At 41.2% G+C, this 15639-nt stretch overlaps 1 protein-coding gene across 6 annotated transcripts in view; it reads left to right on the top strand.

Moving 5' to 3' along the window:
- Positions 1-15639, top strand: part of FMNL2 (formin like 2) — a 332468-nt gene that overhangs the window by 213550 nt on the left and 103279 nt on the right. For all 6 annotated transcript variants that reach the window (XM_070799509.1, XM_070799474.1, XM_070799495.1 and 3 more), the window contains exons 3-4: positions 7417-7497; positions 12747-12823. In XM_070799509.1, coding sequence (XP_070655610.1) covers positions 7417-7497; positions 12747-12823 — 158 coding nt within the window. The remainder of the gene's footprint in view (positions 1-7416; positions 7498-12746; positions 12824-15639) is intronic.

The raw sequence follows: 15639 nt of genomic DNA, 5'->3' as shown, positions 1-15639 counted from the left end.
GGATCACACATGGCTCTGATCATATTCTACTTTGTATTACAGAAGTATCTGTTGTATTTCAGATGAGATTTAACACTTTAGAATCCAATTTGTTTCGTTTTGTGCTTTTTGAACGGTGTCTTGCATAATATGTTCTGGATGAATGGAAGAATGAAGTGACCACAAAAATTTTTTTAAGTTTTTTTATTTTTTCACTTTGGCATCTTTAATGTTAGTGCCTGGAAAAAGGAGACCTAAATGTGATGGCAAGATTTAAGATGTTCGGAGGCCGGGACTCCTCTAGTAAAATGTTTTCATCCAGTAATAACCACAGGGATCCTTCTAAATAGTAGCACAGCTGGCACTAGCTGCCTCTGGTAGTTGTTAGACAAAATTAGAATTCCATGTGAAAGTGCTTTCTTGGCTGTATATTGTTATAAGTAGGTAGAGTCTTAAAACTTTTTCTTTGTTTTCTCTTAACCATCCTCCTTTTTCATGCACACACTTTCTGTAGGTGGGGTAGTCATCTGGCAGCTTTTCTGAAGTTTCAGAATTTTTTTTTCCTTTTTGGGGAAATAAGGAATGTACTTTCCCTCGGGGACTTTGATACTCTCAGCTTCTTAGGGGAATCCGGGTCTGTTCGTGTGAGCTTCTTCCCTGTGTGTGTAAGTTGTTACCCCTGTGAGGGCTGAGATGTCATGGCTTACCTTAGTCCCTCTGCTTCGACACCTGGTTTCTGGCCTTGGCACCTGTTCCCCGCACCCACGCACTAGTTCTTGGTCTCTGCTGTATCGTGTAAATCACTTCTGTCTATGTACAATATTCATGCAATATTTTATTTCTGAGTTTTCTCCTCACCTACTCATGTCAGTGTTCTCCATTTTAGAGGGAAACCCTTTGAAGCCATAGGTTATTCCTGTCAGTGTAGCTCTGGAGAGCGTTGAGCACCAAGTCCTACAAATGACTACTCACTGACAGCAGTGATGCTGATTGTAATTAGAGCTCATTTAGAAACAACAGTTGGCTTACTCAGCCTTGGGAAAGGAAGCCAAATACTTTCAGCTAGGAAGAAAAATCATTCAAGCTTGGAGAGCTGATGATGTGCCCAAAACCAAAAAAAAAAAATCCCTTTGAATTTTCACCATCTAAATTTATTATAGGAGCAGAATAATGAAACATTAATAATGGCATAATGATGCTGATGTCTAATTTGTCTCTAAGGGTGTTTAAGCAGTTTGTATAGCTTTGCTTAATCCACTACTGAAATAGAGCCAGTGACCTGTGACTGTCCCAAACAGGGAGAAAACTCAACACGAAGTGTGTTCCCCATGAGCCATTCATTTCCTAGAGACTCACTATAGTTTCTTTCCGTAAACCTGAGAATATGAAGGTATAAGATAAACTTGAATGTAATTCTGTTTGATTTTGGAGTTGCTTATCCAAATAGAATTTATGGAGCGGAAATGCTTATAACATGCTTGTTGTAAGTCCAGCCAATTAACCTCAATTAAGTAATTTCTCATATAATTATACACATGGATGGAGAGGATGCAAGGGATCAGAAATATACTAGGTAAGTGGAATGTCCAATTCCAAACCTTTATGCAGAAAGGTTTTCAATGACAAACTTTATTAGATTTAGGTGGGGAGAGGGCAGCATGGGGGGAGGCCCCAGAGAAACAGTTCAGCTGGTTAGAAAGAATCCAAGGCTGCCCATCTGTGTCTAATAGAGAAGGCCATATTGTAGCATAGCAGATGAGTTCCATGCACCGTGACTTAGCTAATGAATCTAGCACATCTCTCTCACAGTCCCTTCATTTAAGTTCTTTAAAGAATGACCTGATTTTCTTTTTCTTTTTTTTTCTAATTGGAGTATACATGCTCAGTTACTCAGTTATGTCTGAATCTTTGCAGCCCCGTGTAGTCCACTAAGCTCCTCTGTCCACAGGATTATCCCAGCAAGGATATTGGAGTGGGTTGCCATTTCCTCCTCCAGGGGATCTGCCTCACCCAGGGATCAAACCTGTGTCTCCTGTGTTGGCAGATGGATTCTTTACTACTGAGCCACCAGAGAAGCCCTGATTGGAGTATAGTTGGTTTACAATGTTGTGTTAGTTTCTGCTGTAGAGCAAAGTGAATCAGTTATATACACATACACATATCCACTCCTTTTTAGATCATTTTCCCTTAGAGGTCATTACACGAATGACCTGGTTTTCTAATTTGGGTTGCCGGAGACTTGAACCATGGTCGTTAGTGGAATCCAGTCAATGCTTTGTTTTTTTCCTTATCTGCAGGGCTGGCCTGTGTGTAGTCAGTGATTTTGCTGAGGGCTAGTGGGGAGAGGGGACACTGGTGTAAGCCTTAGTGGATTGAGTTAATGAGAAATGTGTAATTATGGAAGTCACTAGGCAGTTTCAGAGCCATGAGAGATACAGCACAAGCTTATCTGCAGAAGTCCTTTAGCTATGACCTGAGTGTGGCTGACATATCTAACATGGAACCTACGGGGTGTGTGCCCCATACAGAGTGTGTTCAGTCTCTTTGTGTACTTTTAAACTTCAAAAACTGTAATTTATGCGAGAAGTGACTTGTATATGGCATCTAAAAGAAGTTTAATTCTTTGAACATTATTAAGGACTGAGTGCCAAGTATTTATCTATATAGGAGAAGACCATGGCACCCCACTCCAGTACTCTTGCCTGGAAAATCCCATAGAGGATGGAGGAGCCTGGTAGGCTGCAGTCCATGGGGTTGAGAAGAGTCGGAGACGACTGAGCGACTTCACTTTCACTTTTCACTTTCATGCATTGGAGAAGGAAATGGCAACCCACTCCAGTGTTCTTGCCTGGAGAATCCCAGGAACGGGGGAGCCTGGTGGGCTGCCGTCTGTGGGGTCACACAGAGTCGAACATGACTGAAGCGACACAGCAGCAGCAGCAGAACTCAAAGTATAGCATGTTTTCTGTTTTTTAAAAACTTATTCTATCAAAAGCAAGATGGGCACACTTATTACAGTGTAGTGAAAAGAACAAGGACCAGAGTCAGAAAACTGAGTTTGAATCCTTGACCTGGGTGTGTGGGTGTGTGTGATTTAAGGCAAATCATTTACTTTCTGAGCTTTGGTTTCCTCATCTGTAAAATGGACTTAATATCTACTTGGCAGGTAGGGAGGCTTGGGAAGTTAAGAGGTCTAAAGAATATGGTAAACTGTGACGTGTTGTTGAAAGATAAATTGATTATCTTTGAGAAACAGAAAGTGCTGCTCCAGAGGAAAGAGTAATTGTGCTCCTGGACTTGTATAAATGAAGTTGCTTTTAGCAATGGGAAGACATTTTCTGGTTGTTACCAGAGAAATTGAATTCCTAACACTCTAATTTATTAAAATAAAATATTTGCAAAAGGTTCAGATGCTTCGTGAAGATTCTAAGGGCTGTTCTCCCCTCTCTTTCCTCCCATGGTTCTTTCAATGCAGTTTGTCAGCAATAATGTCCTGAATAGTAAGAAGTGGATCTGGGCTCGGTTCTTTGAGTGTTTATGGAGAATAATTAAAACCCTCAGAGCCATTGTTATTTCCCATCTAGAAATATCTCATGAATAAAGTTCAGTCACACAAGGAAATAAATGGCAGGAGGTCAGAGTGGTAGTGATGCTGCTTGATTAGAGATTTTGAAAGGAATTTGTGTTTTTAAAGCTCTTTCAGATGGCTTATTCATTCCTATTGACGAATCACCAAATTTTTATCCCTAAGAACAATATTTCTATATAATGTAATGTATAATATTTCTATAAGTTAGGGGCTTAATCTAATTAAGCTACATTTATCAATGATGTTGAACAAGCAGGTAACTAGTTATTGAAAATAACATGTGGAATATGAAGGAGTCTCAGAAGTGAGGATGATGGAAAACTGCAGTCATACCAATTTTGAGTTTCAATGCAAAATCTAAAATTCTAGTACTTAGAGGAAAAAAAAATTCATTTAAATAAGCATGGTGCCAATAATCCACCCAAAGTTCTTCAAAATAAATATGTTTTGGCATGGTACTGAAATTCTCCAATATATTCCCCCAAATGTTTCTGTTGTCCAAATGGCCATGTTGAAGACAGACAGACAGAAAAGGCCTGGTGCACTAGGCGCTGGATTTATAACTCAAACAGTAGCTCCTTTTGAGGTTAGACAAACAACTCCAACTTGTAGAAAAATAGTTGGGCTTTGTATTTTTACTCTGTAAAAATTTCACTTGAATCCCTGGAGGTAGGCAGAGTCGCATAGTTTTTTGAGAAGTCACCGTGATGTAGACCCACTGTGTTTTATTTTTAATTTTTAAAAATTTTAATGACATTTTGAAACTTATCTACAATCATCATCTTTTTGTTTGTTTATTTCTTAGTTGCATAAGCAGGTGGGATCTTAGTTCCCCCACTGCATTGGAAGCACAGACTCTCAACCACTGGGCCACCAGGGAAGTCCCCTGACTGTGTTTTAAAGCATCAATTTTCTTCATTTTATGTTTCTTAGAAATAATATTAGTAAGTTACTCAGACAAGTGAAGGAAAAATGCCTAAAACAAAATAACAAATCCTAAGCACATTTGAAAAAGTATTTTTGTTAAATTTAGACCCTGTTCATAATTTCAAAGGATTAATTATAAGAAAACCAATCAAGTCAACAGGACCAGCAAATGTGTCTATTTGCAAAAGCCCCTCTGGGTGACAAGACCACAGTCTTAAGTAAGAAACAGAAAACTACCCTAAGAAAGAAAGTGGGATTTTACTAACTGAGTGAATGGCAATATATTATATATGCTAGTCAGCCAAATTATTTTAAAAGAATAAATATAGCTCTTGTGGTGTGAAGACATTGTCTCCAAGAAGAAACATTAGAAATCTCTCAGTAACTGTCCACAGATTTAAAATTTTAGGTCCTCAAGCAAATGCTACATTAGCCAGAGTTAAAATTCATTGAGTTTCATGTGTTAGGAACTTTATAGAGAGAGGTAGGTAGTATTGGCTATAGTAGAATAGAATACAATATGAGTTGTTGCTGGTCACGGGATGTCTAAAAATTTGGGTAATTGGATTGTATTATTAAAAAGTATTGTTTCATTTATATCCAGGTGTATCCCTGGCATCAGCTGCTGTCATACACAAGGTTGGAAATAATAACTGGTTTCTAGATCACTTATTGGTTCATTTTGGAAATGGGGTGCTTTTTTGATTATTTTAGCCCTCAGCTGGGCTATTGCTAAAACCCTGTGACAGGTGGATCCTAACTGATTTTTTTTTTTAAACACTAAAAAAAAAAAAAAAAATTAGGATTTGATACATGGACACAGTGGCACCCAAGACGTCACATATGTGTGAATCATTATTTAGAAGTTGCTTGTGGGATTGAAAATTCGGGGGGATAGTTAGAAATGATAAGCTGACCTTTTTTTTTTAAAACAGTTCTGTGGAGAGCGAGTTTGTATACTACGAAATTTGCCATGATCATTTTTAAGTAAAGGGGAAGTATTAATAGGTGTCTCACTATAAGCCACTTTCCTTTATTTTAAAGTAATATTAAAAAGTAATAAAATATATTTTTTCACAAGTAAAATGATCTTTTGATAATAATAAGATTTAGCAATTGAAATATAGCATTTCTAAATCTGTAAGCAAAGAAACCTTGAGTGGACCAGGAAGAATGTTGTGGCTCCCTGTGTTGAAGAAATACAAATTTATATGGGATAAACAAACACTTATCATGCTGGCCAATTGTCAACATTGTGAAACACTGAATTCCATTTTGGTGTAAACAATAATCAGGCTAAAAATAGTTCCTAGGAAAACATCTTTTGAGTTGTGTGTAGAAAAAAACTTGATAAGAATTGTCCTGATTTCATGATGAATCTTTGTTTTTTCCCTTTTGGAGCTGATTTGTATAACCTTTTTCTGCGTGTCAAATATAGCATGTATACAGGAAAAGTTGTGAAATTTAAGAATAGCGTAATAAGTAAGATAAAATTATCACAGTGTAACTACTGGTAGGTCAAAAAGAACACTGCCAGCCTCTCAGAATCAGTCTGTATTCTCCTTCCCCATCTTGGTCCTTGACTATTATTTTTATGCAAATCACTCAGCTGTGTGTGTGTATGTGTGTGAGAGTAAACCACTCATGTTTGTGTCCCTAACCGTTAGTATTGAATTTTGCCTCTTGTTAAAGAAATCATGTATTCTCTTTCATCTCAGCATCAGGTTTATAGTGCTTTGCTGAGCTAAGTTGCTTCAGTCATGTCTGATTCTTTGCAATCCTATGGACCACCAGGCTCCTCTGTCCATGGGATTCACCAGGCAAGAATACTGGAGTGAGTTGCCATGCCCTCCTCCAGGGGATTTTCCCAACTCAGGGACTGAACCAGCAACTCTTATGTCTCCTGCATTGGCAGGCCAGTTCTTTACCACTGGCGCCACTTGGGAAGCCCCCACAGGTTTATAAGACCCATCCAAATAGCACCGTGCAATACAGTGTGTTCTTTTTCATCAGAATGTAGTATATCATGATATGCCTGTGATATAGTACTTAACCATTTTATAGTGTGGGCCTTTGGATTTGTCTAGTTTACTACTACTACTTTTGCTTTGGACATTATGGCCTATAAAATTTAATACACATGGACATGAGTTTCTCAAAGTGTGGTCTTTCCATCCTCAGCATCGGCATGAAACATGTTAGAAATGCAGAGTCTCAGGCCTCAGCCCAGATCTGCATTCAAATATCACCTTGAGATACATGTGTGTTATATATATATATATATATTATATGCTGTTTCAGTGATTGTGTCTTTAGTCATAATATTTTGGGGTTTTCTGGTTTGGAAACTGCCTTAGGAATCCTTTAATGGTCACACACATGCACACAAATATGCACATACTCCCTGCAATCTCTGAGCAGTAGCCTCATTGCTCATTTTTGAAACAATTTAATCTAGTTTGAGTCAAATTTTGGGTATTTCCAAAGATAAAATGAAAATTCAAAAGAAAAAAATCTGCTAACAAGAGCTTCAAAGAATATGCAACAGAAGGAAGACCTGCTGAAAGAGGACCCTGCACACAGAGTAGACAGATGATTTCCAGAAAGGGAGCTGCAGAGCCCCATGGGGAAAGCAGGTCAGACTCTCAGGTTGAGCAGACATGGGTTTGAATCCACTGGTGTCCCTAACTCACTGCTTCATCTTAGGGAAGGACTGAGTTCCTTTAAATTTCAGTTTCCTCTTTGGCAAAGAGGGGATAAGAACATCTACTCTGAAGATTCAAAACCAATGACTCTCTGCAGCACCACAGTCACGCTGCAGGTGCGTTTGGCTTTGGATCAGCGGCATCAATCTGTGTGAATATGACTTTCATGCCTTCAGAGCTTTCATGCTTTTCACTTTACTTTCGTGCTTCCTGCAGGAACGATTCCAGGTGAAGAACCCTCCCCATACTTATATTCAAAAGCTCAAAGGCTATCTGGATCCAGCAGTAACCAGGAAGGTAAGATGGATTTGTTTCCACTGCATGTTGTCGCTTCCTGGATTGTCACTGGCAGGGACAATCCTCGTGCCCTGGAGGAGCCCTTCCTTCCTCTCTGTTATAAACTCTGCTGGTGCCTCTGGGGAAACAATCCTGGGGTTGTTGGAGCCTGACAGCATTAAAAGACAAAGAAAAAAGTCATCCTCTCTTGAGAATGTGTTTAAAAGTTCTTTCCTGAGATGGGAGTCATGTACCTCTGATGGTTATTGAGTAGCTGCCATTTATAATTATACTGGGTGGTTAGTTCAGCTCAGAGGTGTTCAGGCCCCCAGAAAAACAAGGCCTCGCAAAGAGAATACTTGTCTTCCATGCCTTGGTGCATTTCCAGAGACCTTGAAAAATCACTGGGGCTTTGTCATCCCAGCTGTGTGCTCACATCCTGTGTTGATGCTCTTCGCGGCTTCTCCCCCAGCCGTGCCCCAGGCCCCGAGAAGGTAAGGAGAGAATAGCTCATTCCATTCTCAGCAGACTCTCTCCTCTTACAAACAAGCTCTGCTTTGTGCAGCCACACAATTGGTTTAAACTGATGCCTCGTGGTAAAGCATGTAGCCTGGCACAGCCCGGTGGGCCTGGATCAGCCCTGGGATGTCTCAGGGCAGAGCTGCCCTTGCTCACGATGGGTGAAGGGCTCGTCACCAGACAGCACTTGTTTTTCGGTTGACCTGCCACAGCTCCTGCTTTCAGGGCTGCCCTGACAATATCTTGAGCTGAATTCCCTCTGTTGTTTCAGCACGTGACTCAGGAGCAGAAAGGCACACTTTCCCTAGTTAGCTGCTGTTTCCGGGTCTCTTGGCTTGGAGATACATTTTTTAATTTTGTTTCCTGCTTCCATTCTAAGCACTGCCCTCACTCTGCCAAAAGAAATCAAGCAAAGGAGAACAACTACTATTTCCTTTGGGATGTTTCCTGGCCCTTTGTCCTGTGGTTGCTATATAGTCAAGCAGAAGTGAAGTCTAGGAGTGATGAGGCAAATGGTCTGTGGACCTCTGCTGTCACCTAGAAGCCATGTATGACGTAGCCTCCTCTTCTAAGAATGTACCTGTCAAAGTATCCTAATACCCTCCTCCTAAATATGGTACACATGTTTCTTTTTAACACAGAACTTCTGTCAGGTCCCCTTAATGAGACAGCTGCTCAATTCTTTTTTATTATAACTTATTTATTGTTAATTGGAGGATAATTGCCTTACAATATTGTGTTGGTTTCTGCTGTACATCAACATGACTCAGCCATAGGTATACATATGTCCCCTCCCTCTTGAACTTTCCTCCCACCCCATCCCTCTAGCTTGTCACAGAGCACCAGGTTTGAGCTCCCTGTATCATACATCAAATTCCCACTGGCTGCCTATTTTACATATGGTAATGTGTATGTTTCCATGCTACTCTCTCAATTCGTCCCACCTTCTCCTTACCCACTGTGCGACAGCTGCATAATTCTCAATTTCTTTCTTGTCCCCCTCCCCAAAGATATAGCAGCCTTCAATTTCATCAGATTAGAGGAAATTAAAGGAAGGTGTACCCATATGCACAAAACAGAACCCAGAAAAAAATTATTTCTTTTGCACAAGGGCAGCAAAATTCTATATAAGAAATATTTTCAGAAATCCCCTAGCTTGTAAACCTTCTGGCTAGATGGCTTAGATCCCAGCATTGAGCACACTCCCCCTGTGCTCTGTGTGTGTGTGTTTAGTCATTCAGTCGTGTCTGACTCTTTGTGACTCCATGGACTGTAGTCCGCCAGGTCCCTCTGTCCATGGGATTCTCCAGGAAGAGTACCAGAGTGGGTAGCCGTTCTCTTCTCCAGGTGATCTTCCCGACCCAGGGTTGGAACTCAGGTCTCCCACATTGCAGGCAGATTCTTTACCATCTGAGCCACCAGGGAAGCCCCAAGCTAGATGTAGCAGAATCCAGTACTGTATTGAGAGGTCCCCTCATCCAGAGTATTTTCCATCCCCGGACAGTCATCTCAATATTTGTCAAATTCTTTAAAAAGCAAGATATGAAAACTCCTAGAGCGCACTTAAGACTCCAGCCCCGAGCCCCCTGGGGAGGAAGATGGTTGGAGGGAGGAGGCGGGATCTTCTGGCCCAGTTCCAGTTCTCCCTTGGAAAAGGATAAAGAATAAGGCAAAGGATGCAAAATGAAAAGCAACAACAAATCAGCTGCACGGAAAGTGTTTTGCTTCCTTGCAAATAACTTCATAAAGAGACCCCAGACAAAGGATGTTTCTTTGGACTGACCTTCATTTCTGACATCTCTGCCCTGGCCTTATGTGTTCATCTGAATGATTGTATTTGGCCTGAGCCTCATCTTTCAAGATCAGTCATTCAGCTCTCAGGAAAAAAAACAAAAAACCAAAAACTTAAAATGGACATTGGATCAACCATCCCCGCTTTAGTATGAGTTCTGTCAGGAGCTGGCAGTAGGAAATGATCTGTTCTACTCAACATAATTGTCATGCTTAAAGTCAGGAGAAAAGGAGATTTTGCCTGGAGTAAAGCATGGCTTGCAGTTGAAATGAGTTTACAATTCTCAGTTGCATTATGGGGTAAAAGATTTGCGATCAGGCTTCCCATTTTAGCCAGACAGTCTAAACTGAGCAGTCTCCCCTTAACTGCATCTGGAGTCCTCAAGTACTTCATTCATTAATCCTTTTGTTCTCATTGAATTGAAGATTCTTAATTTGCTGTCTTCTTAAAAAAAAAAAAAATTCTTAAGCATATTCTATTTCTTCTAAGTAGTTTTAAATGAAACCCTGTAGGGCAGGGAAAGAAGAGCCTAAATTAGATATCTCTCCAAACCAGCCTCCTTATTTAATATACCAGGCGGTGCTCAGTCTGCACTTTACAGGGGTGTGCTCATGTCTGGCGTGGAGAAAGGCGATGGGCCATGAAGAGAGAAGTCTGGTTCTCTGTGGGTGCCGCAGATGGAGAAGGAAACCTATTATATGGGTCTCCAGGGCTTAGCTGTCTCCGTGGGCTCCTCCCTGAGCCTGCCTTTTATAGAGAGGGCTGGGGGAGGCTGAACTCTGCTAATAAATAGTACCCAACTCTTTTTTTGTTGTTGTTGATTCCCACAGGCAAACAGTTTCCCTTTGAAGTTTTTTAAAGCATCCTGGATACATGGTACAGATGCAGAGTGTTGGCAGTCATTATGTGTTAGGGAAGTATATGCCAAGGTTTCTCTTTGGTGCACAGTCCAACTGAAATTCAAACAGTTCCCCCAGAGAACAGAACACGCAATGAAGTCAGTTTAGTTGTGTCTTAGTTAATCCTGCAGTTGCAAAAGTGTAGCGCCTTCCATAGTAAATGCCTGATAAATATGACCTGCTATTGTTGTCATACCTGTATATCTCAGTATTTTGAGCTACGTTGTTTTGATATGTGCCTCTTAGTCCTTCAGCGGATCCTCCTTTGTACTCAGTTAGATCCTTGGTGGTATCCCGGTTGTCCTTGTCACCCTGTATGAGGTATGACCTTCCCTGAGGAAGCATAAGACTGAGTTAGGGAACCAGCACAGGTTGCGGGGGATGAACTCTGAGTTGTTTCCGAGAGGCACATGTGCAGACAGCCCAAGGCTTATGACTCAGCCATGGGACTGGCCCCTCTGGAGCAGCCAGCACACCTGGAAGTGGTTTCCTCAGCTGTGTGACCACAGGCCAGTCCTCGTTTGCTGGAAAGCTCTCCAGGAAGCACTGGGCTTAGATGTCCCTCCAAACTACAGATGACTGTGTTTTGTCTTAAGCCATTCTTGACAAATTGGGGGTGGCTCTGGTTTTTCATGGCATCAGGGATGCTTTTATTTCACATCTCCTGGATGCTGCACACCTGAGAAGGTCTTCAGGGTGCTTCAGGAATGGCAGTCGGGGGGAAACTTTTGAGAGTCTTTGGAGAGGCAGCTGTGGAGAAGCACAAGGACCTTCAGAAGAGGAGGCAAGGGTAGCCGGAGCCCATCTGTGTTGAGCGGGAGTCCAGTCTGCCCTGGGGCACCAAGGCCGGCCTGTGGCAGGGTGCTCCCCTCCCCACATCCTGGATTCCTCTGTTCTAACCTTCCTCCTGTCCTTTGTCCTTGGGATACCTTTCTCTTTGGAGCTGGATGACCCTGTTCCTTCTGCAGTCATGGCAGCAGAGAAGGAGCCCCTGAGGACACATGGAATTTTGACATTCGTCAGGCAGAAGGGAAGTGTCTAGAGGGACCTTCCACATGAAGTAATGCAGCAAAGAATAAACATAGCAGGTCTGAGATCGCCACCTCGGAAAAGCATGCTTGCAAGGTTGGCTCTCGTTTGGCAACCGGACACTTGAATTTCGGGAGAGTTCCCAGCATTCCCTGTTGATAATGACTCACTGTGCCTGAACTCTTGATGCCAACCACATGGTTTATGCAGGGTGCCTCTTTTCCTTCTGGAAGTCTGCACTTTTGGTATGTGCTCGGCAGAGAGTGTTTAAGTGATGAACCCGCAATAGAAATCCCAGGTACTAAGTGTCTGGGCTTCCCTGGAGGCTCAGTGGTAAAGAATCTGCCTGCCAATGCTGGAGATGTGAGTTCAGTCCCTGGGTTGGGAAGATCCCCTGGAGAAGGAAATGGCAACCCACTCCAATATTCTTGTCTGGGAAATCCCTTGGACAGAGCAGCCTGACAGGCTACAGTCCACAGGGTTGCAAAGAGTCAACATAACTGTGTGACTAAATAACAACTCTAAGTTTCCAATGAGCTTCCCTGGTTGAAAACATTTCACAAATATTGTCATTTGTCACTCGTCTCGGGAGAGACTTGGAAGCATGTATCTGGTTTCCTCTGGACTTCACACTATGCACCTTTTCCTTTAGTGGATTATACTTGGTAACTTTTTGCTGTAATAAATCCTAGCTGTAAGGATAACTATATGTTGGGACCTGTGAGCCCTACTGAATCATTGAAACGAATGATTTTAGGGTCCCCAACGCATAGGTATTGTATTGTATTGTGGGATAGGGAAAAAAATAAGCTACTTAGAGACAGTTATTACATGAAATAAGTCGTTTTCCCTAGTCCTTGTGTGTACACTGTTAACAATGAGAAAAATTTGTGTGCTTTGCAAAAAATGTGAGAGAAGCCCACTTTAGAAGCAGAGATGTTTCTGTATTCTGTTAAACTTACTACAATTAAGCTACAGTTATAACACTTGCTAAAATATCTTTTGTGAGAATATGTGTTCTTGAATTATAGAAATTCAGACGGCGTGTTCAAGAATCCACACAAGTGCTAAGAGAACTGGAAATTTCTTTAAGAACCAACCATATTGGGTAAGTGTTCCCACTGAACATTTTAGCTGTAAAGCTTTTGGACACTTAAGAGAGTGACTGAATCATATCCAAAGAACTAAGCTTATTTACTGTTCATTATAAGTTTTGACTGAGGTTTAGACGGGTGGAACCTTTTAGTTCTTGAATTGCTCACTGTAAAAGAATCAGTAGAGGCAGGACAGACAGTCCTTGATTTGGGATGTTTATGAGAATAGTAAAATTCTTTACTTGCGTTCAGTGATGGTGTATGTAGAGTGATTCTCTGGAAAGATAGGAACCCCCAACAAGTAATGTAGACTGAGAGCCTGGAAGATCTTGAAGCCTTCCCTGGAGTTCTTTGAGTTGGTTACTTGAAGCTGCCTTGTACTTTTCTCAGTTCTCTGGCCAAAAGAGGGCAGAGTCACTTGACTTACCTCCTTGTGTTACTACCTACTTTGTTCTGAGTCTCTTCTTCCTACGTCCCCAAATTTTAGGACCATGAAGTGTAAATCCATACCATGAAAGCGAAGTTTGGGGAATCTCTGCACTAACCATTTCAAAGAGTTTGTCATGCAACAGCATGGTTGCTTTGCCTCCAGCAAGTACAACTTCATTACACACTCCCTTTCTCCAGAATTGTATGGCAGAGTTATACAGTACTTTCAGATAACGTGTTTTGTCTCTAAGGCAGATGATATCAGTATTTTCTTTTATAGCTTCTGTTCTTTCCAAAGTACCTGTTTAACACCTGGTAATTATTTAACCCCTCTGGATTTTGAGTCTTTGAGACTTACAAGGAAAAAACTATAGACTTCAGATCTTTTAGAATTTTCCCCTGTGATAGGTCTACTGGAAATGAAGTTTTACATGTATGTTACATTTTTGTTTTTCAGACTCTTCTGTAAAATAATTACCCAAATAACAGTTTACTTCGTCTTCTGACTATATTTGGTATAACCCATCCAAATGGTTATTTTCCACAGTTATTTCAGCATAAGTTTTTTTTTTTTAAGTCAAAGAAATGTAAGGTTAATTTTTAGCTGCAGAACCTGGGTGAGAATATTCATTTCCTTAAGGATAATTTCACATGCTTGGCACCTAGAGAGTGAAATATGTGGAAAATGAACTGATTCTAACCTAAGGTTGATAATCACCTTTGTCTCAGAAAGTGTGCTGTAGAACAGTGGATCAGAGTGGCGTGAAAACAGAACTGGAAGAGAAATTTAGGATTGCTTAAATTGATTGCTCCTTTCACAGATTAAAAGAATTAAGGGACAGAGAAGGTAAGAGACTTCCCCAAAGTCGGCGGCTGCAAAGCCAGATGTTTTGTTCAGAATGCTGTCCTTTTGTTTATCTGGCCTCATCTGGCAGTTCTTTCCCTGAAAGGAAATAAGATAATCAGGGCTCTGGGATCAAAGCGATGGAGCTTGTCTGTTGGGAGTGAAAGTGGTGGTGACTTAATATAATATAGTTGGGCATCCAGAGCTTAGGAAATTTGAATATTTTGCAATATTCAGGGATCCGGAACCAGATTCCACTTGGTAAGGCCAACCCCTTACTGTTGACACTTCTTGACTGAAAATGGTGGGTTGATCTGTAGCCAGGATTTCTACAGAATGTCGAAAAGCATTTCTTCAAGCATTGATGAAATAATGTGAAATTGACCATCAAATACCAAGGCAAGGTGATCATTTCCAATATAAAGTTGGCAGAGTAGAAGCACTCTGGTTGAGTAGAAGCCAGTACAAATCTGCAAGCAATTGGCGTGGTTTGTTGTTTAGGATACTATAAGCACATTGAAAGAGTTTTGCATTTTTCTTTCATCTTCATCAGCTGAAGTTTTCCCTTGTCTACTACCTATGTGAAACGCTTGGAAAATTTTGGCATTAGCAGCACAAAAATTCACAAAAGTGCATTGTCTGACATACCCTTATATGGAATGAAACCACACACTGGGATTTTGACCTGATTTGCTTGTCCTGAAAACCCAAACCTGAAATGGACTCTTCTTTATGAAGCTAACTGGGTTGACCACTTTTGATGGGGAAAAAATTTTGAAGAATTAGGAGTGTGAATATAATCAATGAATACAAAGAGAAATTCTGGAAATGCAAGGTGCTGTAGAGGGAATCCTTAGATTTTTTATTGTACTCTTTGAGATACCATATTAGAAAGGTAATTGGGTGCTTATTTGCTTTAGGGAAAGGGAGATCTTGACCTATTTTTGCCATGCCCCCTTATCAGTTCTTTGACTTAAATAAATTATTATACATAAACTCTCTGTATTTATCATGTGACCTAAGTTAACTTCTCATCTATAAAATAAGAATAATAATACTTATAGGAATGTTGTAAGGATTAAATGGGGCTTCCCGAGTGGCGCTAGTGGTAAAGAACTTGCCTGCCAATGCAGGAGATGTAAGAGACACAGGTTCCATCCCTGGGTCAGGAAGATCCCCTGGAGGAGGGCATGGCAACCCACTCCAGTATTCTTGCCTGGAGAAGGCCATGGACAGAGGAGCCTGGTGGCCTATGGTCCATACGGTCGCAAAGAGTTGGACGCTACTGGAGCGAACTGCCACATGTGCAAGGACTAAAGATAACTTATGAAAGACCTGATATAGGGTTTAATATAAAGTAATTACTCTCAAGGCTTCTCTGGTGGCTCAGTGGTAAAGAATCCACCTGTAATGCAGGAGACATGGGTTTGTACCCTGGGTTGGGAAGATCTCCAGGAGAAAGACTCACTCCAGGATTCTTGCATGGAAAAATTCCATGGACAGAGGGGCCTGGCAGGTTACAGTTCATGGGGTATCAAAGAATCGGACATGACTTAG

Source organism: Bos indicus, chromosome 2 (assembly GCF_029378745.1).
Source record: "Bos indicus isolate NIAB-ARS_2022 breed Sahiwal x Tharparkar chromosome 2, NIAB-ARS_B.indTharparkar_mat_pri_1.0, whole genome shotgun sequence".
In the NCBI taxonomy this organism is placed as follows: domain Eukaryota; kingdom Metazoa; phylum Chordata; class Mammalia; order Artiodactyla; family Bovidae; genus Bos; species Bos indicus.
The sequence above is the reverse complement of the archived record's forward strand: the minus strand, read 5'-3'. Positions and strand labels throughout refer to the sequence as shown.